Genomic DNA, 27,511 nt, shown 5'->3' with positions numbered 1-27,511 from the left:
GAATTAAAACCACCTGCACAGGCAACTCCCCACACGGACGGAAGGGAGGAAACGCACCCGCCCGCTGACACTCCTGAGAGCCCAGCCCGAGCCCAGGACTGCGGAGGGTCCTTACCGAGGGAGCCGCTGGAGGAGCTGCCGACTGCACTGAAGAAACTGCAGCAGCAGAGATAACGTCCGAGGAACCCGCGGGCTTGTCACCCTTCTTGGTCTTCTGAAACAAGACACAGCATCGTTACTAAGGGAAAAGCGTGCATCAAATTCCACGCGTCTGACAGGTGATGCCTGTACAGCTTATTTCCAGGACTTGGTCATTCTCAGAAGCTCTACTTACGTCAGACTGAAGCCCCTCCCTAAGGAGCACTCTGCAGCCGCCCCGCGTCTCAGTTTGTTCACGTGCACCCTCCTGCCTCAGGTTAAACCCAGCTTAGGTCAGAGGCAGGTTTAATGTGACTTCAGAGGAGCTTAGATTGCACCAAGCCCATCTAGAGTCCCAGGTAACACTTTTAAAACACTCAACTGCAAAGCATTACTTATGCAAGCAACTGGTAAAAAGACAATTAACATACCTAGTTTTTTTCTTATTATTAAAGTCCTGCCCTCCTACTGAATTATTGCAAAAAATATTTTAACTACTGAATTTTATTGAGTTACTGGATTTTATTTTGCAAAGTTCACATAAACCTTCTTTTTTTATTAAGTTTCTTAATTTTATTGAGTTACTGCATTTTATTTAAGAAAGTTTACATAAACATTAAGGGAAAGAAGTAAAATATCCAGATTATTGAGATAATTTGAAAATAAACCAGATTTTCAGAAATCAAATATACTCACCTTTTTGACAGCTGGCGTAGGCAATGGTGCTGACTGCGATGGAGAAGAGGAGAATCCTTCTGTCAAACCCTCTAAAAGTTCATTTTCACTCATGGGCTATCATTAAAAAGAAAGGAAAAAATCTTTCAGGTCTTTTCCTCTATTAAGAAGTCAGCAGGTAACACAGTCTAACTCCGTCTTTAAACTGAAGACTGGGAAACCTTACTGACATTTGGGTAAGCAAATCACAAATGAAACATTTATCTGAATAGTCACTTTTTTACCTGGGATTTTTCTTCTGGTTTTGCTAGGAGTTTTCCATCTTTATCCTACAAAAGAAAAATCCCCTTATATTAAACGAAGCAGCCCCTAAACGGCCACAGAACACAGGAACTCTGAGAGCATCCGCTGGAGGACAGAGCATTCCCCGAGACGAGGATCCAACTCGTCACCTCCAGCACGTCACTCCAAGTGTCACTGAAAAAACCCAGGTCCTGTGACTGACAAACACCGAGGGCTGAAAAGCCATTCAGTGTGAGGTTCTGAGCTTCTCTACTTTGTGTTTCAATTTCCACGGAAACGGCACAGTTCATAGAGAAAATCCCAATTTCCAGGCTGGTGACGCTGCCCTGACCAGGGCCTGGAGCAGCTGAAGCTTCTCACAGCAGCACTGGAGTTGGGCGAATCTTGGCTAGACCTGAGCAAGTTGCGTGGAGACGTTTGATTTTATCTGAAAATATTTGAAATCTTTGAAAATACCACCTTGAAGCGCTGGGTTTTTTTTAACAACTTTGACCAATCACAATTTGTTAAGTTCTAAAATGCAACAAGCTAATGAAAGACACCAGTGCACTAATCTCAGCCCAAATTATTCATGCATAGGTACCTGCAGCTAAACCACTTCTGTGCCTGTGGTTTATCTGTCACCTGATGACAGCTGTCAAATACACAGCAACCACAAACCCCGATTTTTATGTACTATAAAAACAGCTGAACCAAACATCAACGTGTCAAACTGAAACGGAGTCTCTGTTTAATCCACACATCCTGAGGAACGAAAGGGAAGCAAGACTAAGACAGCACATGAGAGAAATTACTTTCGCTCCTGTTAGTCTGAACTCGGGCGGAATTGTTTCCTCATCTTCACCCAGTTTTTTGCGTTGTTCCTGTTTGGTTTTCTCCTGTGAAGGCAGAATGAAAATAGTATTAAGAAAAAGAAACAACTACATCCCAACAGAAATGTCTACGAGCAAGCATTCAAAGTCTTCAGTCTCCTGATTCAAACTAGTCTTCCTAATTCAATCCAGCTACAGATAAAAACCTCCCCCTGGGGCAGGGGAGGGCAAGTGGGTGGCTGCCCGGTGTTTGGCTGCCTGTTGGGTTTAAACCACGACACCAGATCTGTGACAAAACCCAGTGTTTTACGTATCACTCCTGATTTAAACAATTCACCATAAATCTGTGCCCTTTTGAGAAAGGAGCATACTGCGTGCTACCTCTGACGCGTGTGTTATCCCTGCTTTAGTTCAGCAGTAAGACACAACGCAAATGCAGTTTTTAGACACTGAGGGAACTCCTGTACAGGCAAAATTATGAAGAAAATGTACTCGGTGTGCTGAAATCCTACTAGCGCTTCCGAAGCAGAACACAACTGGGTACAGAAGTAACTGTATTTTCTTAAAAAGTGAAAACGTTATTTCTAAACTGTTTCTAGCCTCAGTAAGGCTGAAGACAATGGCTTGCAGGCCTGTTTGTTTCTCTACCTTAACTTTGTCCACAGCAGGCTTCTTTTCCTCTGGATCAGGCTCCCTCTTTCCCAGGCTGCTGGACAAGGCTTCCAGTGCTTCATCTGCCACGTGACCAACCTGCGAGGATACAGTAAAAAACGAGTCGTTGTTTGGAGATCTGCTGCAACTGAAGAAACGTCTTCATACCCCACCACTGCCAGCCACACGGTACTCTAGGAAAAAACTGAAAAGTAAACTAAAAAACTGTAGCACTTCTCTTCCTGTCTTCACACGCTCGGGATCTGCTCAGTTCAAGGCATAAGGAAACTGTGACAGAGGTTGCTCTGTGAACAGGCTTCTCCCTTCCACAGCCTTACTCACAGATGACGTGTTCCACAGGGGGTTTGGCTGGCCGTTTTGTTTTTTAACAGAAGTGTATATATTCTGAGCAGAGATGCAGGAACGTCTGCCATTAATGCGATCTTCCGAAACACTCAGTGGGACAATTTGCCTCTTCTTCTTTCCCTTCAGTACTTACTGAGTTCACTTTTAGAGCAGCAGGAGCTCAAGCAGACCACAAGAACTGTCTGTTTGACTTCCTCTATTGAGAGGGCCACTGACCTTCCCCATTCAGTTTGTGCTTGCCTGGATTTTTTTTGGAAAGTACTCAGCCTTTGTGGCTTACCTCTACGGAGGGAGAATACGCACCACTGAAATAAGCATCTCGCCAATACACTACACAATGAAGCACTGAGTCTTGCTTTAGCTCTGGCTAAGACAACTCACTGAGGACACAGCTGAAGGAGCTGACGACTGCACGGTGCAAGCTGCGACACGAGGGACCACTTCATCCTGGGTAGTTTTAGCAGACACGGGATCTGAAGGCTTCTGAAACGGAGCAATGACACTGCACTTTACTGAATACGCTCAGTAACCCAAAACATACCTGTTAAGTCGCTTTTTAAAGTTTTAAAATACAGTACAAAACAAGAAAGACAAGTCTAAATTCAGAGGTAGGTGTCCTTCAGCTAAGGACCAAGTGCCAATACTGCACATTCCACTGAAGGCAACAGGGCGGGAAAAAACAGAAATATTTCTCTTGAGAGAACAGTAGCACTACCCAGTCTTAGCAAAACTATCACTGTCAGCATCTTCAATGAACCAGAAAGACGTACTTTGGATGTGCTGCTGGGCTTCGATGGTTTGGGCTGTACTGCAGGCTGTGCCGGGCGGGCAAAGTCTTTCGAAAATTCATCGACAAGATCAGATTCACTCAAAGGCTGCAAAAAAGACAGACGTGGTACAGGTGACTTGCTGCCTGCTTTTGATTTATTTTTTTGAGAACTGTATTTCAGCTACTCAGAAAGCAGGAAAACTTTTGTAGCCTACATCAAAACAACATTTCACATTTACGTGCAGCAAATCAGCATGAATTTTGAAGGGCGCAAAATTAAGTAAGACACTTTTCAGAATGACTCGGTTGCTTTGTTATCAAAATTCGGTGTAATGCAGAGAACATTCTGTTTACAGGGCTACTGAAAAGGAAAACACAACCTCTTAATTAGAAAAAAAAAAGAATGCTAATAATTACTAGGTAGTATTTACTATAACAGCATCACGTTGTTGTAATACTTCAATTACATATCGATAGTGGAAAGCAGAACTGTCAGATTATGATTCTCCATTTGTTTCACTTTCTCCAGCAGAAGCAGAGCTCCCGCAGGGCGGTGTCACCTAGATGTCCCCTTAGCTTGTTCACTCACTGACTGCTGACACTCTGTGGCTTTCACTGGGCACGTTTTAGGGAAAAGTGAATAAACTGCAGTTTTAGTTCCTACTCTGTGACCTGTTACAGTCTGTTGGTACTACGGGATATGGTACTCCATGTCTATACACTTCTGCGGGCTATTACTAATGCTCCTGGGACCCTTCAAACTGCTGCTTACACCTAAATGTTGAAATCTTTGCTAGCGGTGATCACCATTCACTTGCCAGGTTAGGGCTTATTTGGTCAAACTCATCCGATGTAAAATGACATTTCTGAAGGAGAGTGAGTCTCCCATTCTCCCTCCCACTTTCCTTCCTCGGTGGATCACAGCCCCTAAGTCTTCATAAAATGCCTCATCACAGAGTGCCCCACTTTTCATAATGTCTGAATTCCTCTTTCAACCACTGGATCGAAAAAAGCATTTAAGCTTTTTTTCACAAAAGTAATGCCAGTGCGTGTGCTTAGGGGTCTGCAGAGTGTCTGCCCAAAGGAACAGAAGCCCTAGTGGAAATCACAAAGGAAGAACAACTTTGCATTCACCAGGGATCAATGAAGAACTGTAAGTGACTGAAGGTTTTTCAGCTATTGATGCAACTTCCTTTTTTTTTTTTTTTCCCCTGGATTTGATTTCAGAGATGTAAATTACTGGTGGGACCACAGGAATACTGGCAGACACATCTTGCTCAAAATCACCTTCAAGTGATAAATAGTGAAAGCAGGGCCGAGAAAAATACTGCAACATATGACTTCGATAGCACTGCGATTCACTTACAGACCAAGGATTCAGTGGCAGTTGTGTCTGACTGACAGAGGTGGAAGAGCACAGGAATACTGACTCTTCTACCAACTGCTTCATTCTTTTGGCACGAGCCCTCACGATTCTGAGCTCATCTTCTCTTTGGGGTTTGTACTGGACCTTAGTCAAACTATGAACCAACCTCCCTTAACTCACACCATGTTCCTCTTCCAGAGGTCTGGGGTTTTTTGTGTGCCATCTCCTTATGCTCCCTGTGGCAGAGGAAGGCCTGTCTCCTAACACCAGTGCCTGTTCCCCGCGGAGCACTGCTGTTCTCTTCGTTCTATCCTGCACTTTCTAGGCCATGACAGATACTTTTTGCAAAGTCCAAGTTGTTCTTTCTGATTAGGAAAATGTCAACAGCAGCTTTTTCCTTCTTTCCAGTCGTGTTCCTCTATGTTTGATGACTAATGAGAGGAAACTGTCGAGAAAAGAACAGATTTTCCTGCCTCGCCTCTCCCTGTCCTTCAGCAGCTCCAACAGACTTCTGCAGAACACCCCACACAGCCTTTGTTTGTGTCACAGATCACTTCTGTAGCTCTCTCCTATCTCAGCGATCTCTAAACCTTTTCCTCACTATGAGCTCCTCATTCACCAGCAGTGAATTTCGATACAGCCAACTTTCACCTGACAATTCAGATCAGCAGGTTTTGCACAAGGAAGCAAAGCACACAGGCAGACCAGCAGACTTACTTAATGGCACAGAGAGAAGTGGTGACAGAGAGGGAGAAAACAGGGTATCAGTTCACACTCCTACAATACTGTCAGTTTTCTAACCTTAGGCTTTTCTTCAGGCTTTGGCAATACTGGTTTTCCATCTTTATCCTAAAAGTAAAGTAAACGTTATTGACATCTTTCCTTTAAGAAGCACCATACTCCAAAATCACCAACATCATAATATAAGTGATATGCACAAGGTGAAATCAGTGACACCGTAACAGGGATTTCCCTAAACAGGGAAAAATTGTACATGGCCAAGTAAGTGGATAAAGAGAAAGCAAATCTCATGTCAGCACAGGTTCAAGAGGACAAAAATTTTCACTCCTATCTGTCTCAATATGCAGCAGGAATGATTTCCATAGTGAACAAGCAGGTATTTCATCCAGTAGGAAAATGAGCCTTGAGTGCAAAAGACAAACTTTTGCACTTGAATAAACAGGGGGTTAAATCCCAGGTCTGTACTCAGACAGTCTTGAAATCTCTAAAAAGAGGCATAGAATTGTTGCTTTCAAAACAGAATGTTAATATTCAGCTCCAGCCCGGCCAGTTTACACAGCAACCTTGCTAACATCAGTTATACTAACAAGGACCACAGAAACTTTCAATTCTGAACTTCATGGAAAACATACCCAGTTCTACTGTTGTTTTGCTTAACCTTGAATAAATCTCCATCACCTGAAGTGACAATCTGGAAACAGGAGTGTCACTTTCATACCATTTTTCAATAGCGTTTCAAGGCCACACTACAAAGCGATACCCAAGAGCACTTCTGTATGGGGACAGACTGTACAACACCGAGGTTAACGGGAGAAAGGAGTAACACCACCGCCGGAGGAGGAGTGGTGACCTGGGAAGGTCAGATCTTTGCTCAGAACGCCTGAAAAACTCAGCTGTGCCCACAAAGGAAGGGAGGGAAGCTAGAGATACAGAAATCACCAACAGCAGAAAGCTGTTGATTCAATACTAATTTTGCTTGGTTCCCCCATGTTTTTCCCCTCTCTGTGAGGAGAAGGTGTCAGGTGCAGTGGCCTATTTACACAGCAATGGGGACATGAAAAACTTACCAACTCTGGTGTTAACCTGTATTCTGGAGGTATTGTATCATCACGTTCTCCAGACTTTTCTTCTTTTTTCTCTTTAGCTTTTGCCTTAAAGAAGAAAAAAAGCACCTTAGAGATATTAAAATAAAAACTCAAAGTATGCTTGACTTCACTATCAAGGTTCTTCAGCCTACTGTTTGAAGAAGTACTATCGTTAGACAAAACGACTCATGTATCAAGATATTAAAACTCCTCAATTTATTCCTATCAAATGTCTGTGGTAAAATCATCACGGTTTAAGAATCAACACCAGATGTGAATATGGCTTAATTCTTATTTTAAATTCTAGGAAACTGCAGACATTGTTCAGAGCCACAACTTTGTGGCAGGTACTTTTTAGGGGTGTACAAAATCCTCAGGTTTCCTTGGATGTCATCACTCTGAGTCTATCAGCTATTAATTCTGTATCTTTTCTCATCACTGATACTGAAACATGGCTCGCATCATTCTCGACCTCCTTCATGAAGCAGTGCACCCACTCAGTTATCTCAAGGCCCAGAGTGACCAAAGCTGCAACACAACATGCTGGGCTTTGTCAACATTGAGCTCCAACATCTTCTCTCAGCAACAAAAAATTTTCTGCTATTTCCCTGACATTTGTTTGCTCTGGGCTGTAAGGGGAATATAACTGGTATTAGTAGGGTTATAGGGAGAGTTTGCAAAACCAGACTAAAAAGTAAAAGTTTAACATGCAAACACAGGGCTACTGTTCAAATGTACCTGTGAAAAAAAAAACAAACACAAGTCTTGGAAGACACAGCAAAAGGCGAGACCCAAATTAGAAAGATAATGGGGTTTGATGGGAAAGGGAGCACAGGCACCAAAACTTCAAAATGTTAACTCAAAATCAAGCAGCAAATACGTGCAAAATGGAAGCTTGCATGCGTCCAGTGCCTGGGAGAAAAAACAGAGCAACCACAGCTAACATATGGCGAGGTGTATGTGTGTGTGCACCTGGACCGCCAAATGAAATGCTCACTGCTCTCCAGACCATCTCACTATATCCTCATCCACCTGTACCCACTTGGGATTTCTTCATTTTCTAATTTTCTTAATCACGTAAGACTCAGACATTCCTCAGGCCTTTGATATGAACCCACTGGTGCAGTATCGAACAAAGAGAACTCAGGATTCCACAGCAGAGTCCAGAATCTGAGGAAAAAAGGAGTGAGAGGATACCTCTGACACCTCCACAACAGGGGTGGGATCTTCGTCAGGTTCAGGTTCAGGTCCACCAAGAGTATCAAGAAGAGCTTCCACGGCATCCTCTTTAATTTCCTGTATTTAAGAAAGTATGCAACTCATGATTTCTTTAAACTGACACAGGCTTTACCTTACATGCATTTTATGCTGTCTGTGAAGCAAACTGACAGCACTAGACTGGTTATTTCTGGCTTTACCCGATTTCCTAAATACCACACTGCAGGATATGGCAAATTATGTAGTAAGATTCGCACAGTCTAATCTAGACGTATCTCCTCTTAAGGAGATGGGGAAAAGAATTTAAAAAGCAGGTGAAAAAAAGCACAGTATCACATAACACAATTGCCATTTGCTTCGACATGGCAAACCCAGAAAGTGTTACGGTCACACTTGCTCTCTGCAGAGGGAAAAAGAAAGGTTTGTAAAACGTGAGAAAATTACATCAGAGCCAAGTTTTAAACGCACCTCACGTAGCTAAGAAAACACATGTTTCTACTCTATTGCCTCTAGCCAGAAGAACCGCAGAAGGATGCAGAAGCAAAATCATCTGGACCGCTAAGGCCAGATCTCTGCGGTACAGCAGTCCAAGCAACAGCAATTCCTATTACACCTACATTTCCTACTATAAAAACAGGTTTTACAAAAGCAAAGGAGGATGATGAGCATCTTTACAACACCTGCCGCACATAAAACACGACATGTGCTTGTAAATTTTCATTAGAAGTTTACTAGTCGAAAGAATGACTGTGTATACCTCTTGTGATTTTGTTTTCTTCTCCTTAGGAGGAACCGAGGTCTTGACTGAACTTGCCGCCTGTGCTTGCACGATTTCTCCTTCCTTACTTGGATTCTGGGAGAGAGATGAAATTACAGGCAAGTTTGCAAAAATAAAAAGAAGGGGAAAGGTCATTTCATGCGAAATATTAGGATAAAAATGGCAATGTTTGGCTGCAATAAAGGCATGCAATGGCAGGAAAAATATCAATACCTCTGTCAGACTTGTCTTCTTCTCTTCAGCGGAAGCAACACTACAGGTGAACTCGGATGACAGGGCCTCTGCAAGCTCATCATCTGTCATCGGCTTCTGAGCAAGAAATCACAAACGAGGTTCTGATTATTAAAGTGCAAATATCAGTGCTGCCAAACTCGGTTTAGAAGCTGAGCGTGCTCCACACTTACTCACACAGTGACCTCATGTCACTGTCACAGAAAAAACAAAGTTATTTCCCTGCACTGGTTGATCCCTTGTTCAGTAAGCTTTTATTTCTGTACGTTAAGCTTATAAACAGTAAAATTAAGCTGTCTGACAGAATTCTCCTCCTAAGAATAGGAATTCAAGTCATCTTCGTTAAAGACATTACGCAGAGACTCCTGCATGCACAGCTGCTATTTCTTCCCTTTGTTATTATTATGCCCAGTACCTCTACGAGTGTTTAAATTGACTTGTCAGTCAGCTTCAGTCAGTATCCTGAAAATTCCTACTTCTTTATTAAAAACATCTGAGTTTTTATGTAGTTCAATGTAGTTTTATCAGTGTCTATGTCATCTGGCACCCACAGCCCTCTCCCACTTCCTGGGATTTTTGGAAGACGGGCAACATTTAATTTTTTCTGGTTTATTTTCAGCTAATATAAAGAAAAAGGTCTTACTTTATCGCGTTCATCTACTTTTGGTGGGACTTCATCTTTGTGATCCCCTTTGCCCTAAAACAAGAACAAACTCTGTGGTAAATGGGAAGCAAAAACATACAATATTAAAGAAAAAGACGTGAATAATTATTTTTAACTCACTAACCTTCAACAGTTTAACATACTCTGGAGGGAGACTACCTTCCCGTTTACCCATTTCTTCCAAGTATCTTGAAGTAATGTCTTCCTATGAAAACAATGCACACATTCACGTTTATGTAGTCACTTACTGAAATTAATTTCTAAGGCAGTGATACTTCTGGACAGAAAACGTGCGGGTTGGGTGGTCAGAGGCCAGTCCCAGACCGTGTGTCTCTCACAGCCCAGCACCACACACAAGCATCTCCACCAGCTTCAGCAGGACATGTCCCCCTGCCGAACCCCGCACCCCCACGGCCGGACCCCCTCCGCACTAACAGAAGCCACTTCAGTGCCTGGGACCACGGCGTATTGCTGCCCCAGACAATGTCAAATATTCATAGATCACAACATCTTTATCACGGCTGAATGCTGTGCTGAGCTGTTGTTATCTTAATCCTCCTTAGGTTACTCTCCCATTCTAAGTCAGAAAAGTATGCATTCTTCCCCAAATTCTCAATGTTTTTCTCAAGTAGAAATGAAATCCCCTGGGTTGTTTGGCTCTCTAAATTCTCCATCACTGCCTTCTGTGAATCCACTGGAGACCATGCTTGCAAATCAGTTCAAAAAGCAACAAACTTCCTCTGTTGACACTTCACTGTTTTCTACCACACTACATACAGAACTGCATCACTTATGTGTTACCAAAAACAACATGAAAATGCAACTGCGCAAGTTCTATTCCACCTCTTAGCACGTCAAAGAGACAAATACCGGATCAATGTAGCAGTGAGCAACTACAGACATATTTTACAGATGAATCTTCTAAATACTAAAAATTTAAAATGCAAGTACCGTAACTTCTGGACCAGTGTAAACAGGACTAGGAGGCACATCTTCTTCAGGTCCACCTAGAGTATCTATCAGGCTATCTAGCGCCGACTCATCCATAGCAGGCTAAAAAAGAAGCAAAGCATTATGGAAGTTATCACACTGTACAAAGAAAAAAAAATCTGAATCATCTGGTGAATCTGTAGAAAACTCCTGGAAACCAAACCAAAAGCTTTCTTTCGGTAGGTCCCACACTCGCCATAACTCTTCTTAGACTCAACGCCCCAGCATCAGGAAGGAGGTAATCTGGATTTATGTACCAGCTGACACACACACACATACACAAACACAACTGAAGGTAAAGAGTAATTAATTTTACACTAGTTGTGGTAGAAGTGATTCTAAATAAATCCTGCATGACAAACACAAGTGAGATGCCACTAGTTCGTTACCTGTTCTTTCAGACAGTCCGTCACCACCACACATAACTACGGCACAGCAATGCTGCAGCAGTTACCGGTTTATTTTTTCTGAACCTGAACTGTTTCAGAGACAAACACTCTCTGAGACATTTCTACAAGGGAAGCATTTGTCTGGGACTGTGTTTACCAACCTCAGTGCTTGACTTCTCAGCTGCAGCAGCGGCGCTTGCAGCAGCTGCGCCTGCACCAGCCGTTACAGACATCTTCTGAGACTCGGGCTGGAGAAGTAAGGGAAAAAATAAGAGATGGCTTTATTATATGGCTCTACATTTAACATTCTATGGGTAAAACCAAGGACAACAGACATTCCACTCAGGCGTGCCTATAGTGTCCCTCTTCATCTACATTTTGAATCAAAATGATAAGCGGGTTCTACCTAGTGGCTGAGTGAGCAAGCTGCAGCCTGCACAACACCGAGCCCAGCCTAAAACATCCAACTCTGAGGCCATGCATACTTTTTTTGGACTCAGCAAGTGGCTAATTGTGATCATCTTCACGTTACTTGCTTGGCTAACAGCCGGAGAATGCTGGACCTTGGAAACAGGCGTACAAAGAGGACCACAGAAGGTGGATGCAGGCCAGCATCACCCAACAACCAGCACCAACCAGCGGCACCAGCCAGCCAGGCAGCTCAACCTGCACCTGATGCTCATCCACCAATGCTGTCGTGGGTGGGCTGGAAGTGGTATATTCAGGACGTTATTTCAGTTAATTAGCAGGTAAGGCGTGAAGTTTCTAAGTCCCAGATTTTAGAGCAGCACAAGGAGGCCTGTCATACACACCTTCAAACACAAGACAGCTTCTGAGCTTTCCTGAGTTATGATTTAGGGGGAACAAGTCTCACTTTACAATATTCAGCCTGAGAATCCATCCTGACATGAATTTCTAAACCCTGTAATAACATAAATAATAAAAATTGGATTGCTACTTCCACTATACCTTTGCTGTCTCTACAGAGGTCGTTTTTGGAGGCTGGTCAGCCTGAGTTGTAGTTGCTTGTCCTGTATTATTTGGTTTAGAAGTTGTTGCCACAGAAGGTGAGGTTTCGCTTTTTGCCTGTGTAGGGATAAACAGTATCATTACATGGGGAAATATCTAAGGGCTGACTTTGTTTGGTTTGGCTTTTTAATATTTTCTTTCTAAACAAAAGAAAGAAAGAAAAAAACAAACAGAGAGAAAAATTATACAAGTTACACCTCCAGGTTCCTTTTGCCTCTCCTCAGACAGTTGGTTACTTTCAGAGTCTGTTGGCTGTCATAAAATAAAAAATTGGGGTCATTCACCCTTACCACCATTCCGTGGTAATACTCCCTCGGCCAAACCAGGCCCGCTGCTCTGGCTGTGCCCCCCCAGCTTCGTGTGCACCCGCACACGGGCAGGACACGGGGAGTTGGAAAGTCCTGGATTTCTCAGCCACACCTGACACCATCAGTGTGTTACCAGCATCCTTCTCATGCCCAGTCCCATGATGAACACAGCACTATTCTGGCTACTAAAAATGAAAATGAGCTCCACCCCATCCGAAACCAGGAGAGATTTATCGATGGTTAACAGAACACTTCTGAGCGGCTGTGAAGCACTGAGCACCCTGACTGTCCCACACACTGCTCGGCTCCTTGCTCTCCCACACACACGTGTTACTCATCACCCGGCGGTTTCACGTGGCACACCAGTAGCAAAGAGTTCAGCCTCTTTTTTCAAAGTCAGTCCAAGACCGAAGTACAGCCCGCTGAAGGTGAAAGAGAACTACTTACCTGGGTTGACTGCATGTTTTTCCCAGATTCTGTTTTGGTTGTTGGTGTGAACTGAAATATAAGCAACATACATTCAGACAGAGATTAATACGCTTGGTTATTTCTAAGGGGTTGACATATATAAAGAAGAGTAAGAGAGAGGTTCACACTCATGAGCACACACGCTGTGCAACTACCACCCAGCACTCTGATCTTGCTGCTGACAAATCCTGGCACAGACCTCTGCCCCAGCGACCCGAGAGAGCTCACACGTGTGCAAACACACACACACACTCCTCACAGGAAGGATTGAAAGGGGAGGGAAAATAGTATTAAACAAATATAATGAACAGTTTGATTTACACCTGAAATTTTTCTGCAGCCGTGCCACAGAATTAATTCCTGTGATTCACGTCAAGTCAAGGTACAGTAAGCAATGAATTACTACTAGTAGGAACACGTAAGAGCAAACACTGAAAAAATTAAAGAATGGTGGCATCTGGTTAAGAAAGAAAAATGAAAATGCCAGACTCCCCACCATATTTTTCTTGCTGTTTTTTCTCGCTACTTCAACTGTGCTACGACCAGCACAGAGCCAATGTGGCTACTGGAAAGTCATCTGGAGATGCCAAAGAGAAGGTGGTGCCACAGACAGACCCCCCTTATCCCCTCTACCCTACTAGTACACAAAGCATATTGAATGTCACTAAGAGACAAATAATAGGGCTTTTTCCCCAGCAGCCCATTAAAAGTCAGTAAACAACCAAAAAAAAAAAAATCCATTAGGCATCAATTATAAGTTTTTCATTGCTTTGTAATGTTTTCATTAGAGCTGTCAAACACTAATTACCATTTAGCTCTACCCAGCTTCTGTTTGCTAGCTGACCTCGTAGGGAAATTTGCTCAAGTTGTTTACCATTTGTTATGCAAGTACTCACACCCACACACTGAACCACAGACACTGGGTTGGGAAATCCTGAACGGGCATAAAAATGCAGATGCCTGGGCATAAAGCTGGCAGAGGCTTCCAAGCTGTAGACCACAGTAAAGAAGTCACAACAGGTAAAATCTTGATAGAGAGGGAGGAGTGAATTTCCCAAAGTGGGAAAAAATTTCAAATAAAATTTTTTTTAAAATCACGTAACCTCTCAGGTTCCCCGCTTTGGATTTTCCCTTATGTTTAAGCTGACTAAAAGGTTGTAGTTCTGAGCTGCAGCCACACTTCATATGCTCCCACTTGTACATCCTCCTTACGTGGACACCCTATAGTTAACTCAAAGACACACGCATCCATTTGTGTACCTGTACACTAAATAACCCTATATTGAAAAGGTAATCCTAAATTTTCACAGTTTTTAAGCTAAAAAAGCTCGGACATGTTTATGTAGCATCTAAAGCAAAGAGTCAGTTGGACGGGAGATGCTGCAAAGAAACGTAACAGAAGTGCAAGCATGAGGGTCAGGAAACACCCAGTCTGGCTCTTCCTGCGGCGGGACTGTTGCCTGCTCAGGACTTTAAGGACCCCGCTCTCAGAGCACAAATTCAAGTTTTCCTGACTTGCTTTTCAGAAGAAAAGTAAACACATCTTTTCTGTAAGACAATAACATGTATTTACTCTCGTTTCTGTCAAGACCTGACAACAGCTGTACAGAACGTAACTTCCAATTCCCAGCCTGCCAAAGCAGTTATTGGCAACTGTGCCTTTTTTTTTTTTTTAATATTGTAAATATTTATTTACTAAATACTTAACATATTTTTTGTGTACAGTATGCTGTATTCTTGTACATCTTTTAAAAAGTGCAGAATCGCTCATACCAAGACTTCATCTACGACAAGGCTGAAGAACATCCAGACTCACAGGGGCAACGCTTTGCTTCAAGACTTCAGCACACATGATGATGCCAAGGCCACGTTAAAACACACAATCACGAACATGTATGTGCTCTCATGCACAGAGACACATCTATTTAGACAGGGACACTTGGTACAATCCAATTTAAAAAAAAAAAAATTGTTAGCGGGCAAATCAAACCAAGTTTTACCACGAGACTCTAAATTCCAAGGCCACTCAAGTCCACCTTGAGGCTGAGCCAGCTGTGAGCAGCCACAGCCTGAAGCCACAGCTTACAGCACACACTGAACTTCTACAGAGAAAAATACATTCCGCCTCTCCTTCTGCTGCCTGCTTCCACCTGCCCCATGCTGGTATCCGAGAGGCCACATTTCAAACTGGCTCAGGAAAATGAAGAACAGCCTGGAAGACAAACGCAGTGTTTTCTCACTAGTTCCCCCGTTCAGAGCGCGGTGGCACAAGTGTGTGCAGAAGGGAGAAAGCTGCACGGGATGTGGTTGTCTCGGTGGCAGTGGCTATGTCCTGCTCCTCCCAGGCTTCAGCCAAAGCCACAGGGCAGTGGCAGAGCAAATGTGAGACAAAGGATTCCCATGGACAGACTCCAAGGTCAGGAGGGCCCAGAGCACACCGGAGAGCAGCGGCACACGGGAGACTCCGAGAAAGGGAAGTGAGACGTGGTTACAGCAGGCAGCCGGGACAGAGCTGTTAATTGGCAAGAAATTTAGAACAAGAAGTGAAAGTGACTCAGCAACCTTACTTCTTCTCAAAGAATTCTACTGTCAAAATGCGGACGACCTGCTTAATCCGGTAGGAGGAAGATATTGATAATGCAACAGACATTAAAAGAAAACATGAACTGCCTTACGCATGCAAATGCAGGACACTGTTTCAAAGTGATCTGTGTTTACCAGCCTCTGATACTCTATTTTTGTCTCATCTTGAAAACACCAGTTTTAAAGGTCTGACTGGAAATTTACCACATTCTTCTGACACTTATTTCAAATTTCAAGTAGGGGAAAAATGAAACTATTTTTAGACAGCTGTCTGGGTTGAAACACGTGGAGAACAGCATCAGTGAGGAACACGATGGCAGTGAGTCTGCTCACAATCAAAACAGGAAGGTGAGACTGGGGACTTGCAGATACCTTCATTTATGATCAGGCACAAATGGAAAAGGTTTAATTGTCATCAAGCTCTTGCCACCGGTCTAAGTCTTATGTGTGCACGTGGAAGTTAGGAGTTTTGGAAGGCTGAGGGGGATGTAATGACTAACTTCAGAGACAGAGAAGATGGAGCAAGGCTGTCTTCAGAGACGCGCGCCAAAGCGACAAGAGGCAGCAGATACAAGCTGCAGCAAAGGCACTTCTTGTTTGGCGAAAGGGGAAAAAAGAATAAAAAAATCATCACAATGAAGGTGACCAAACATCAGAACTGTCTGCCCAGAGCCCTGCGGGTGGCAGGGCAGGGTCTGCCTGGCACGGTGACCTCCAGAGAGGCCTCGTCTAACCCCAGCACCGCCCGACACATTCTTCATTCAGGTTTACCCAAGGTACGGGCAGGCCTAACGTCTACCACCACCCAGGTAGCTCCCTGCAGGTCTGGTTTGGTGTTCAGTACTCTTGTTGGTTTCACTATTACCATTATGGAAGAGGGAGAGAACCATTAATCACTTGTTTAAAAAATATACGTAAATTCTGTTAGGCAACAGAGGCGTAAGGGAGGATTATGACTCTCTTCTAACCAGTAAAGTACGTGATTGATGACACAGCTTCCACCGTGAAGTTCTAGTCATAAGGACAAGACAGAACAAGCGTAAAGGACAAAGGCAAGGAAGCTGTCAGACAAAGATATGAGATTAGCGAGAAGATGCAATTGTACACACACTAAAAGCTGAAACTTGTCCTGAATTCCTTAAGTATGTGAAGAATTATCATCAGGTAAATAACCCTGTAACTACACCGGGGGAGCTATATACGTGTGGCAAAGTACGACTGAGCTAAAATTTAAAATTTTGATTAAAATTTTTATTGCTGTCACAAAATCCTCTGAGTGCTTTATATATTATTTTTCAGATCTTTTTTGAAGAGGAAAATAAGCTGCAGACAAGAAATAGGCAAAATAAAGCTACTCAGTAGCAAAGTCTTAAAAAAGAAATTCCACTGCTGCATATATTTGTGTTGAACTGCAAGCATGAGTTCCTCAGGAATTCATACCTTTGTTTCAGATGGCTTCATAATTTGTGTCTTTGATGCATCCGTGGAGGGCGACTGCTTCTGAGAGAAAAAAAAAAAAGGCAATTAATTTCACCTTTGTTATATATACTTCTATTAAGCAAGCATAAGCAACCCGAATCCATCAGCCACCCAGCTAAAAACTAAGAATAAATTATTACTGAAAATGAGAGTTACTGTTATAGATCCTCCGGCTTGCCTGCATTTCCACAGCACACAAACGTAGGATTTCAACAGTGTGATGCCCTTACGCCTTCTCACAACATCAGTTTTTTCTCTGATGTGAAAACAAATTTCACATCAAGTATCGAAACAAACTCAAAACCTGCTCCAAGTACTTACTGGGCAGGATTTGTCTGCATTTCTCTTTTCCTTTTTAACAAAAATTGTACTTTTGGATTTCCTAGTTTATCATACAAAATATTTAATACTAAATCAGCAAACTCCGGTATGTTCAGATAAAAAGGATCTGGGGGTAAGGCCGACACAAGTGTTTCCCCATACCACGCGACCCTTCGGAGCAGCTGCAAAGGACACGGCCTGCGTTCCTACTTGCAGTGACGTGAGCTGGAGAGCAGCACGTTTTAATTCTGCTGTGACTGTATCGAACTCCAAAGCCCAGAAACTAATATTCTAATTGCCTCATCAATACTTTATATAGTTGTAATACTACCTCTGTATTCCTGCTTCATGTTCCTCTGCTCAAAGCTGTATCTGCCATCTCACAGCAACACATTCATAGTTTACATCTAAATGAAGAGCACAAGGTATCGATCTCTCTAGATTTTCTCTTCATGTTTACCATGCCAACTGACGTAGGAAAACACACCTTGTCTGAATGAACTCAGAAGCCGTATAACTATTCCATACCTCGGGTAAGTTCTTCCACAGGGAAAATCTTCTCATTTCTGTCACATTTTTAGTACAAGCCTTTCTCGGTGATAAAACAAAAAATGTACAGAATTTAAAAGGTACGCTATGAGACTGACAGCCTGCTCTCCCTGCCAGCGTGTCCGCACACCTTAGAAAGAGGTTTGACTACTCTAAATATACACAAGTTGTCACACTGCAGAAATGTAACCAGCTACACCCGCTGCCATACACATACAGATTGAGTACATAATAGATGGGAACTTCTGTACAGGTGGAGACGTACTCAGGAACGTACAGATCCTCTGACATCAGGACGGGGAACAGAAGTTGTTAAACAACCTTTCTATGTATTCCCACTACCACCATCTGCAAGCTGTATTCTTAATTCGCTCTTTCATAGTTTTTCCTTTCCTTTTCCTTCTTCTCCATGAAATTCACCTGATACCTTCTACATGACTAACAGGTAACCTGCTCTACACCTTCAGTCACCCTAGTCCCTGTACATTTAATAAAACCACATTTATCTGAGCCCTTCTCTCTCCTTCCCCTCAGAAAACTCCTAGCAGGCCTTTTTCTTACAATACACCAAAAAATTATTTCCCAACTTGCAGCACAGCAGCACTACTACAACCTGCAGAGATTAGTGAAAACCCCCGAAAGAAACCAGCTGCTGCTTCTTTCTACCCTGTCCAGCCGAAGGCAGTAGCTACCAGAAAGTAAGGGACGCAGGAAGATGAGTTGTTTTGGGGACAGAAACAGTTTAATGCGCAGCTGCTGATCAGTGGCTACGGGAAATGCTGAGCCATCCTCTCCGTAGACATGAAGGTTGATTTGGGGAACAAAACCCTGTCTGGGGATCCGGAGAGCACAGGACACCCCCCCGCCGACCACCTCTGTGCGCACAGGCAGTGCCGTACCACCGCCGCCTTCTCAGGGCACCACGTGCCTCACTGCAGCACTTTTTTTTTTTTACAGCACTTTTTGCCTGAATCCCCCAATATTCCAGACCTCTGATTTTCCACTCTTGTTGCCCGAAAGAGCCACTGCAAGGAACAAGGAGGTCCTTGTCCTTCCCAACCCTTTGGTGTGTGGGGTCTGCAACCCTGCTGAGCCTCACGGACTGACAGCGCAGCAAGGTACGGCGGCCCAAGCCCTCGCTGGCTTGCCAACACCAGCCTGACTCCCCGGGACTACTTTTTACGGTGGGCTATTCTGGTTTTTCCTCTTCCGAGGGCCGTGTGCTGTGGCCAGCCATGCCCAGCTGTCAACTGGCTGCATTTGCTACAGCCCAACAGTGGAACTGCAGGAGGGGTGAAGCAACACATGGACGGGTGTCAGGCGTGGAGGTAAATATTAAAAGTGCTGCCTAGCAACGGGCTTAATAACCGCCTGACACAGAGCTTCCGCGGCGGCTGCAGCCCGGGGAAGGCACACCCTGCTCGCACCCAGGGGTGGCAGAGCCCTGCCACGGCCCGGGCCAAGCGCCGAGTTCCGCTGCCCAACAGCAAAGCAAGAACCAGGAGAGTCTGACTCATCCCAGAGGCTGGGGCTGGGCAGAGAAAGCCAGGAGCTCCCACGGAGAGAGCGAGGGTTTTGTTGTGTTACGAGCAACGTCCCGGAGGGCAGAGCTGGCAGCGGGTGGAAAAACGAGCGTCACCGGCGCTGACGCCTGTTCCTCCTGCGGTGGCACCCCCGCAGGTCCTGCCCGGACAGAGGTACGGGTGCTGGAGGGTGCTGTGCCAGCCACGGTCCTGACGCGTGGGGAAGTGCCCTGTGAGTGAGGGGGCAGCTTTCCAGGGAGGGCTGATGATCTTGGGGTCTGATTTGGTAAGAGAAGGAATCCCCTTAGAAACTAGTCAGTCTTTGTGCTACTGTTGGAAGAGAACAGTCACAAAAGCTGAAAAGTGCGTTAGTAAAACAAAATAAAACAAAAAATCCTACCAAAAATTGGTTATCTAGCCTCACTGTATGTCCCTCAGAAATTTGGAAGTAAAGGGGAAAGTGCAACAGGAGAAGAAAATGACAGCAAAAGTGACAAACACCAAAAGAAAGTATTTTTAACTGTTCAGAGAATGGGATGCAAACGCCCTTCGGAAAAAGAAAATGGGTGAAGAAATCCATGAGAGCTCTCGGTTACAGAAATCTGAAAATCAAGGAAACCACCCCATATGGAATGGGGTGAGAGCTATCAACAACTAAAACCACATATTTTGGGAATTCATGGAGAAGACTCACCAGACTGAGGAAGGTCATTGCCCACCCTTAGAAAGGAGTACAACGCACCAATTGTCTGCCTTCAAAACAAAAGAGACGCTGAAAACATTCACTGAGCAACCAGTACAGAAACACAGGATAACAAGAGAATAAGTAAGAGTCAGCAGGCCAGCCAAGAATAACACACATAAAGACAACGCAACACTCGATAAGCCCAAAACATGGAAATCAGCTTGGTGGGCGAGAATGAACAAAGCTCCAGAGGAGGACACGCTGTCACTGCAACTCTCCGAGAACCTGAGGTGACATTTTCTCGGATGAGAACAGGGAAGTTGGTGTGTAACACTGGGTTAGATGCTTGCCTTCAGCCAGCCCACAGCCTCAACATTTCAGGGAGCTCCTGAAGGGATCTCTGACAGGCTGGTTGGTGTTAGGTTGGAGGGGATGAGACACAACAACACAAAAACCCACAAGCTAGGCGAGCAGCAACACACAAGGTTACAATGCCACGGGCTGACGTACTCTTGCCAGAAAACAATGAAAGAAAGAGGAATCCAAGAAAAAAAATCTGTTACCATGACAATGTAAATATAAATGTAAACTACAGGAATAACTCCATCTTTGTGGCTTGAGCTTCTCCATCTTTGTGGCTTGAGCTTCTCTAGGTCAAGTGCTAGGACAGTTTTGGCCAACACGCCGCAGTACAGGTGAATAAAGAAAGATCTGAGGACAGGTTTAGGAAACAAAAAACAAAAAAACAAAAAAACAAAAAAACAAAAAAAAAAAAAAAGGAAGAAAGTATATGTATAAGGGACTTAGTGACAGAGGAAGCAAGTCAGCACCTGATGTTTTCTCCTCTGGTCAGGGAGCCAAGAAAATGGGAAAAGAACAAGAAACTGCCTTATTCTACAACAAAGAATCCCTCGAGTCAGAGCTCAGAGATCTTTCTTCCCGGGAGAAGAGCTGCTCTGTGGCACAAGCCACCTAGATGAACCGGGCACTTCCAGCCCTGCAGCCTCCGGGCCAGCCAATGTAAGTATTTGAGTGACGTAGCTGTACTCGGTGTAGGACAGGGGACTGAAGAGCCAGCTGAGCACCCCTCTGGGCTTACACACCGCACACACGAAGGAGCTGGGACTGCTTCTCAGGCTTAAAGCTAACACCAACTTTAATATTTCATTCTTACTAACTTACAAGGTGACTGCCATACGGCTGCGTAACGCAAGGCAAACCCCAAGCTACCTGACTACAAACGGCTGCTTCTTTACATGGATGGTTCTGTTACCAAGCTTTAATTAACAGCATTTGCAAGGTGTGGGCAGCAAATGCTCTCCAGAGAACTATCATGAAAAACGATGGGTTATTTCACTTAAGTGTAAAATACCACTTGAGCTGTTACAGGCTAAATCTCTTGCTTGCTTTGATGGCGTGTGGTAATGGCTTGGCAACCCTCTCCTCCCCAGACCCACGAGGGCTGCCAGCAGGCAGGAGGCCGGCAAGGACGGCGCTGAGCGGCCATTCCCGCGCCCCTCACGGCTCCTCGGGAGGAGGCAATGCACAGTCCTCCAAGGACGTCCGCAGGGAGAATCCACACCGTGGCACACACACAGTTCCATTCGTTTTCTGTGGCGCTGAGCGGAGTCGCAAGGCACAATCTGAGCCAACATCTGTGTGTGCGTGCACGTACAAATATGTATATAATTATAAAGAAAAACCCAACTATATTCAAAGCTAGACAGCAGCCAAGAGATGGAGAGATTTAAAACTGGAAAAAATGACTGATGCTACCTCTCTATGTAAATTTTATTGTTACATTATCTGTAAGATGAGTTAAAAAGGACAAAGTTTAGTGCCTCCGTGCTGTTTGCCATCCTCAGTAATTCTGGAAATACCTTGTTATTTTGTAATTACTGTTCTTATACATAGTTCTGCTAATGTTTAGAAAACACCTTTTTAAAAGAAAGATGAAAAACCACACATGACCGAGAGAACAATATTTTTTCCAAGACTTCCTGCTCTCAGTTAATTTTGTGGAGGTTCAGTATTGAAAACTTAACGAACAGTAGGATATATCAGGTTTCCAGTTAGTACCTGTACATTATCCAGGCACTGGTATATTTACATAAAACATTCCTACTACATAGGCTGCTATGCTGTCCTGTAGTGATGAGTTTCTTTGTAGAACTAATCAACATGATTTCTTTTCTAAACAATTTACACTGCAGTTTCTAATGACTGACTTTGCCACCCATGACTACCCACACGCCTCTTTCCTTTCTAAAGCCCATTATTGTTGGAATTCACAAACACTGCAGGTTATAAACAAGCCCTACTGCCACGCCGGCTACTGGGTCAGGGGCATGTGTGTGCAAGAAAAAAATCCTTGGAAGACAGTTACTTTTTCAGTAGGTCAATTTTAACTCAATCTAAAATTCTTTGCTAATGTCGTTACTGCGATGCCACTGAGCTCACTACAGCCCTGACTCAGCAAAGCCCCCCAACTTTGCACTGGCTGCCATAAAGCAAACCAAATCAAACAGGATTTTAGTATGTAAGCACAGAGATTCATTTGAATAGGCAGCCTGTTGAACTCATGCTTTTGCGGTTCAGTTCTTCACTATACACAGTTTGAAATGCCCATCTTAAAAAGAAAACAGAAGCAACATCCAAAAACCCCTCTCTCTAGGGATGCTTCCGATGCTTTTAACGCTCATGAACTCAGCTGGTGTGAATATAACCTAAAAATATTACTATTATTATAGTTTAAATTTCCACAACTTGACAAAGATAATAAGAAAAGTAATGTCAGGGATAAACTGACTCCCCTTTAGAGCTAAAAAACTTAGAAACAGATGTGCTCTGTTCAAATGAGCACTCCCAGCTCAGAGGAAATGTGAAGAATAAACCAGAGTAGAGCTGAAGTACATTCACCTGCAGAGGACAGACAAACCCCAACAGGCCTCAAAACGGAACCCACGGAGAGCCGTGGTACCGACGGCGCTGGGGAAGGGCCGGCGTGTGAGGGGATGAGAGGGTGGAGGACTCAACTGTCAGGAGAGCTTCAGCAGGACCTTCCTGTCTGAAGCGCGCACTTAGGAGCGCTCCAGAAGTGGATTTGCCACGGGGCAAGCTCCAGACTCCACACACACTCTCCTAAACAGAAGTAAAACCAGTCACAAATCGTAGGATTATGTTGGTGCTTCTTTTCCAGAGACAAAACCTGAAGACCACTGGTAACAGAGCACCACGCCTCTCTGCAAAACTCTATTCAAAAGATGACCTGGGTTACTATTCTGGAAAAGAGGAACCCTGAAATTTTATTCTTCTGCAATTTTCTCACCACACAGAGCAGGTCTTTACAACAAATATTAATCTATACCCAGGAGCAAGATCAACCATCATTTAAAGATGCTGAAAGAGCACATAGGAAATAAACCCATTTTCGTCTCATGAAACAAAAACCTGACAGATTCTTTGAAGAGACAGGTTTGAACCAAGAAACTGAAAAGCTGATTAGCTCCTAAATCGTTTTTTACAGCCTGAAGTGCTGCTAAATTTATTGATGGCTGCAACACACTGAGCCAGACAACTTCCATAACACAGACTCACACTTACTGCTTTCTTCTCTTTTGATACTAAAATAAAATTTCTGCCATTTTGGACACAGGAAAGAAACTTGGCAACATTCCATCACTGGGTTTTCCGCATCAGCTGAAGGTAATTCACCATAGTACTGAAATTTAAACTAACAGGTTTTTAAGCAGTGTTTTTAGAGATAACCTACTTGCATTTGAATTTGGTCACACTAAATCAAGCGTTACCAAGCACAAGCTGTGAATGAGATCAATATTCTATTTACCACAGTGTAGAGCAAGGCTCCATACCACCTAGACACTAACTGACCTGCCACACCACCTTTTGGTTAGACATCTGTTTTAAGATTTCTGGATTTCATCAACCTACATCAAGTCCAAAGCTTAATACCGGTATGTTTTTCTTTATTTTAACAACTATTAAGTCACTATTAAGACTCCAAAACAGCTTTATGCTTGAACAAAAAACAACCAAGGGCAGTGAATGACAACTGACCTGAAACACTTTTTCTACCACCTGACTCTCTTCTACAACTGCCACCACCTCTGTCTGGTCACAGAACAGCACCTAAACGTGAAGAACCTTTACACAGTTCAGTTTGTGGCCAGAAAGAACTTACTTAGACTGAAGTACGTAGCATGGCTACTGCTCTATAACCTCTACTATACAAGGGCAACTTCTATTTAATGCCTCTTCCTGAGTACTGCAAGTTAAAAAAAAAAAAAATCCAGTATAGGCCGAGCAGGGTAACAGAGTTCATCTGCTGCCTTCAGATTCTGCGTGTACGCACAGAGACCACCACTTCAATACCATAGGCTGAACGCTCCTTGTTTCTTTTAAACAGAGTTACAAGCAAAGAGTGCGAGAAAGCTCTGGGTTTGTATCGAGATTATACCCCTCCAGCATCAAACAGAGGCTTTGTTTCACTGGAAAAGTTTTTCAACTCACAGCATCAGGCAAGTAAAAGCATTTTATTTTCAAACTTAGGTTTCGTTGACAAAGATGTTCATTTTATTGCCATTTTGATGAATAGTGATCTCAGTCTTTCTACTTGATCACAGAATGGATCACCTAACTTGAAATTTCTTTCAGCTATGCATGGAGAAATACTCAGAAAAGTCATTCTTCTGAGCACCAGGTAAAAGTCCTTGCTGGGCACACAGAAGTGTCCTGAAAAAAGTTCTGACCTCACAAATGTGTTTTAAACTCCCTGTTCTTACTTCTTCCAAAAGCGTGCTCTTCGGCTACCTCCTTCTGGAAACTTCCTGTTTCCACCACAAGAAATTTTACTAGCTAGCACACGCTGAAATTTCATTTTCATCCAGCCACATTCACACGTCAGAAGCAGTGCAGCCGGACTGCCATCGCTCTTCCCGCGTTCCCACTCTGTACAGCAAAGCGCTGCAGGAGCGTACAAGCTGCTCACCTTGTCTGTAGAGAGCTCAAAGATCCTCTTTTCACTCGTATGTCCTGCCGAAGGTTTAGTATTTAGCTGTAATTTAGCTACAGCCGTTTCCATTTCTGCCTGTTGTTTCAGACACCAGAACGTTCCAAAGCCATCTGCAGCAGCAAACGGCGGGCTGATAAGAAAACCCCAGGAAAACATGCGACGAGGTGCCAGCCACATGCCAGGCAGAGCTGCTGAGCTCAGCTAGGGTTTGTGTCACTTGGTCTGCAGGATCACCGGGGGACAGCACGCAAAGCCCTTCTCAGCAGGGAATTGAAAACACAACCAGTATTCCTTAAAGAGGGGGTGAAACAGGTAGAAATGTTATGTCAAAGAGAACCTACTCCTAAGACTGATGGTCTCTGAGGCTATGAGCTCAGCTATTTTTATTACAATAATCAAACCAGGCAATGCTGACAATGAGCAGCTGGCAGTCACAAGAGCTAGTGAGTGATATGCTGAGTTAGAAACTAGATTTTTCAACCCCAGGATGCAGAAGCAAAAAGTTATTCGGGAAGCTACATGAGCCGATACACACACCGTCACACTGGTGTTGGCTACCAAATGAACACAAAGTAAGACAGGAGGATAACCAAAAATCACAGAGTCAAGGAATTTTAACAGAAATTTTGGTTTTAAAACACAAGCTAAGGATAACAACACGTAACCTTTGGGTGTGTTGTTCGGTTTTCTTCTCGGTTCATTTTAGAAAAGCTCAACAGCGTTTTACTATTCCCACTTAAAAAGAGCCAGATTAGGGCATTCCATGCTTCAGCATTGGCTCCTAACTCAGCATCTCTCAAAATTGCTCCAGAAGGGCCCTCTGCATGCTCTGAAGGAATAAGCACATCACTGTTCCATTAAAAATTGTAAAATCTCCTGCTTCATGAGGCCCTGTCCTGCCTCAGAGAAGCTTCCTTCCCGGGGATCACAAATGTGAATTTTCTAGTTGGTTCAAGCACTTCTACTGACCAAGCCATAAAGGCAGGCACAGAGCTGACTTATGCCACAACCACAAAGATTTCTGAGCCTTAAAGAGCTCCACAGGAGTGCACAAGGCCACCGACCTCCCTGCCTCCCTACAAGTTCTTCCTTTGGCAGACGAGACCCTGGACAAAGTCACAAGCTTTTGTGAGTGCAGAGTTTCCTCCCTCAGGAAAACAAAGAGCAGAAACGATGAGAATGAACCCACTGGAGACCAGCTCACTGAAGAGGCACGTACCTTACTTTCTAGAGACAGAGGCTTCTCCTCTGCCCTGTGTCTGCCAAGAGCCACCACCTCCAGGGCAACGCAGCTTTACCTAGGTTTCAAACCGGGAGTGTCTGCTTAAGGTGCAAACCTCCGCAACTACAGCTGTGAGAAACGCTGGCCAAGGAACTCGCCCCCGAAACTCCAGGATCAGGAACAGAATTTTCTGCGAGCTCTACACTGCCACATATCTAATCAGAAAAGCACCGTTTTATACAAGAGGCTGACAGCAACAAATGTGCTGGTCTACAAAAGAAAATATCTTGTGTAGACAAAATTATTATCCATGATGCTTTATGACCGTTTTAAAAAATGCAGCATTGAGAAAAGCAGATGTCAAAAAAAGATAACAGATCAGGAACGCAGCAGAGGTGCCTGCAGTGTTCAAGAACTGTTATTTAACATGCTATTTTCACTTTCTCCAAAAAGAGAAGGAGTAAATATACTAATAACAATAATCAAATAATGGCATAACTTAAGCAACACCTATCTAATTTCTACTACTACAGAAAGAACAGTAATACATAATTTATTGAAAAGTATTTTTCCCATATGTTTGTTGTACCTGAAGCTCTTCTTGTAAGTTACTGACACCGAAGCACACTCCAACCAAGAAGTTGCTCTCACAGATCCCCACACCCTGACTATGCAATAGCCTGCATGTGCCACAGGCATACTGAGCTCTGCCTGTGCGTGCCAAAAAAATTACGTGGGTTTTTTGATGCAAGAACAGCATGGGCTGTGAGCAATGAAAAAAACCCAAACAAATAAAAACAATGACTCAAACCAAAAATATAAATACAGAACAAGTTAGGCACTACTTTAGAACTCCGCTCTCCTCTTCCTCATTTCTCTTCAAGACTGCTTGTGTCATGTGAACGACTTGTTGCGTAATGTGTAAAACATGCAGTCTTAGGGTGTCTAAAAAGGCTGTTTCCAGTATGTTAAAATAATTTTGAAAGGCAATTCACTCCGCCCAGCTAGCTCTGGAGTGCTTTAAGCCTGACAGTGACTAGATCAGGTCGAGCGCCCTGGAAGCCAGCAGCTTTCAGCTCACAAAATTCCCGGAAGAGCTATTTAATTAAAAAAAAAAAAAAAAAAAAAAAAAAAAA

At 43.7% G+C, this 27,511-nt stretch overlaps 1 protein-coding gene across 1 annotated transcript in view; it reads right to left on the bottom strand.

Moving 5' to 3' along the window:
- Window positions 1-27,511, bottom strand: part of CAST (calpastatin) — a 56,695-nt gene that overhangs the window by 9,533 nt on the left and 19,651 nt on the right. The window contains exons 4-22 of the mRNA XM_026866899.1: window positions 17,005-17,064; window positions 12,961-13,011; window positions 12,146-12,262; window positions 11,338-11,424; window positions 10,749-10,850; window positions 9,922-10,002; window positions 9,777-9,830; window positions 9,116-9,211; window positions 8,882-8,977; window positions 8,104-8,202; window positions 6,889-6,972; window positions 5,882-5,929; window positions 3,716-3,820; window positions 3,327-3,428; window positions 2,577-2,678; window positions 1,911-1,994; window positions 1,098-1,142; window positions 835-930; window positions 116-214 (exon numbers count right to left, since the gene is read on the bottom strand). Coding sequence (XP_026722700.1) covers window positions 116-214; window positions 835-930; window positions 1,098-1,142; window positions 1,911-1,994; window positions 2,577-2,678; window positions 3,327-3,428; window positions 3,716-3,820; window positions 5,882-5,929; window positions 6,889-6,972; window positions 8,104-8,202; window positions 8,882-8,977; window positions 9,116-9,211; window positions 9,777-9,830; window positions 9,922-10,002; window positions 10,749-10,850; window positions 11,338-11,424; window positions 12,146-12,262; window positions 12,961-13,011; window positions 17,005-17,064 — 1,608 coding nt within the window. The remainder of the gene's footprint in view (window positions 1-115; window positions 215-834; window positions 931-1,097; window positions 1,143-1,910; window positions 1,995-2,576; window positions 2,679-3,326; window positions 3,429-3,715; window positions 3,821-5,881; window positions 5,930-6,888; window positions 6,973-8,103; window positions 8,203-8,881; window positions 8,978-9,115; window positions 9,212-9,776; window positions 9,831-9,921; window positions 10,003-10,748; window positions 10,851-11,337; window positions 11,425-12,145; window positions 12,263-12,960; window positions 13,012-17,004; window positions 17,065-27,511) is intronic.

This window comes from Athene cunicularia (assembly GCF_003259725.1).
Source record: "Athene cunicularia isolate RWA chromosome Z unlocalized genomic scaffold, athCun1 chrZ_part5, whole genome shotgun sequence".
In the NCBI taxonomy this organism is placed as follows: domain Eukaryota; kingdom Metazoa; phylum Chordata; class Aves; order Strigiformes; family Strigidae; genus Athene; species Athene cunicularia.
This window is presented reverse-complemented; position numbering and strand designations above follow the sequence as displayed.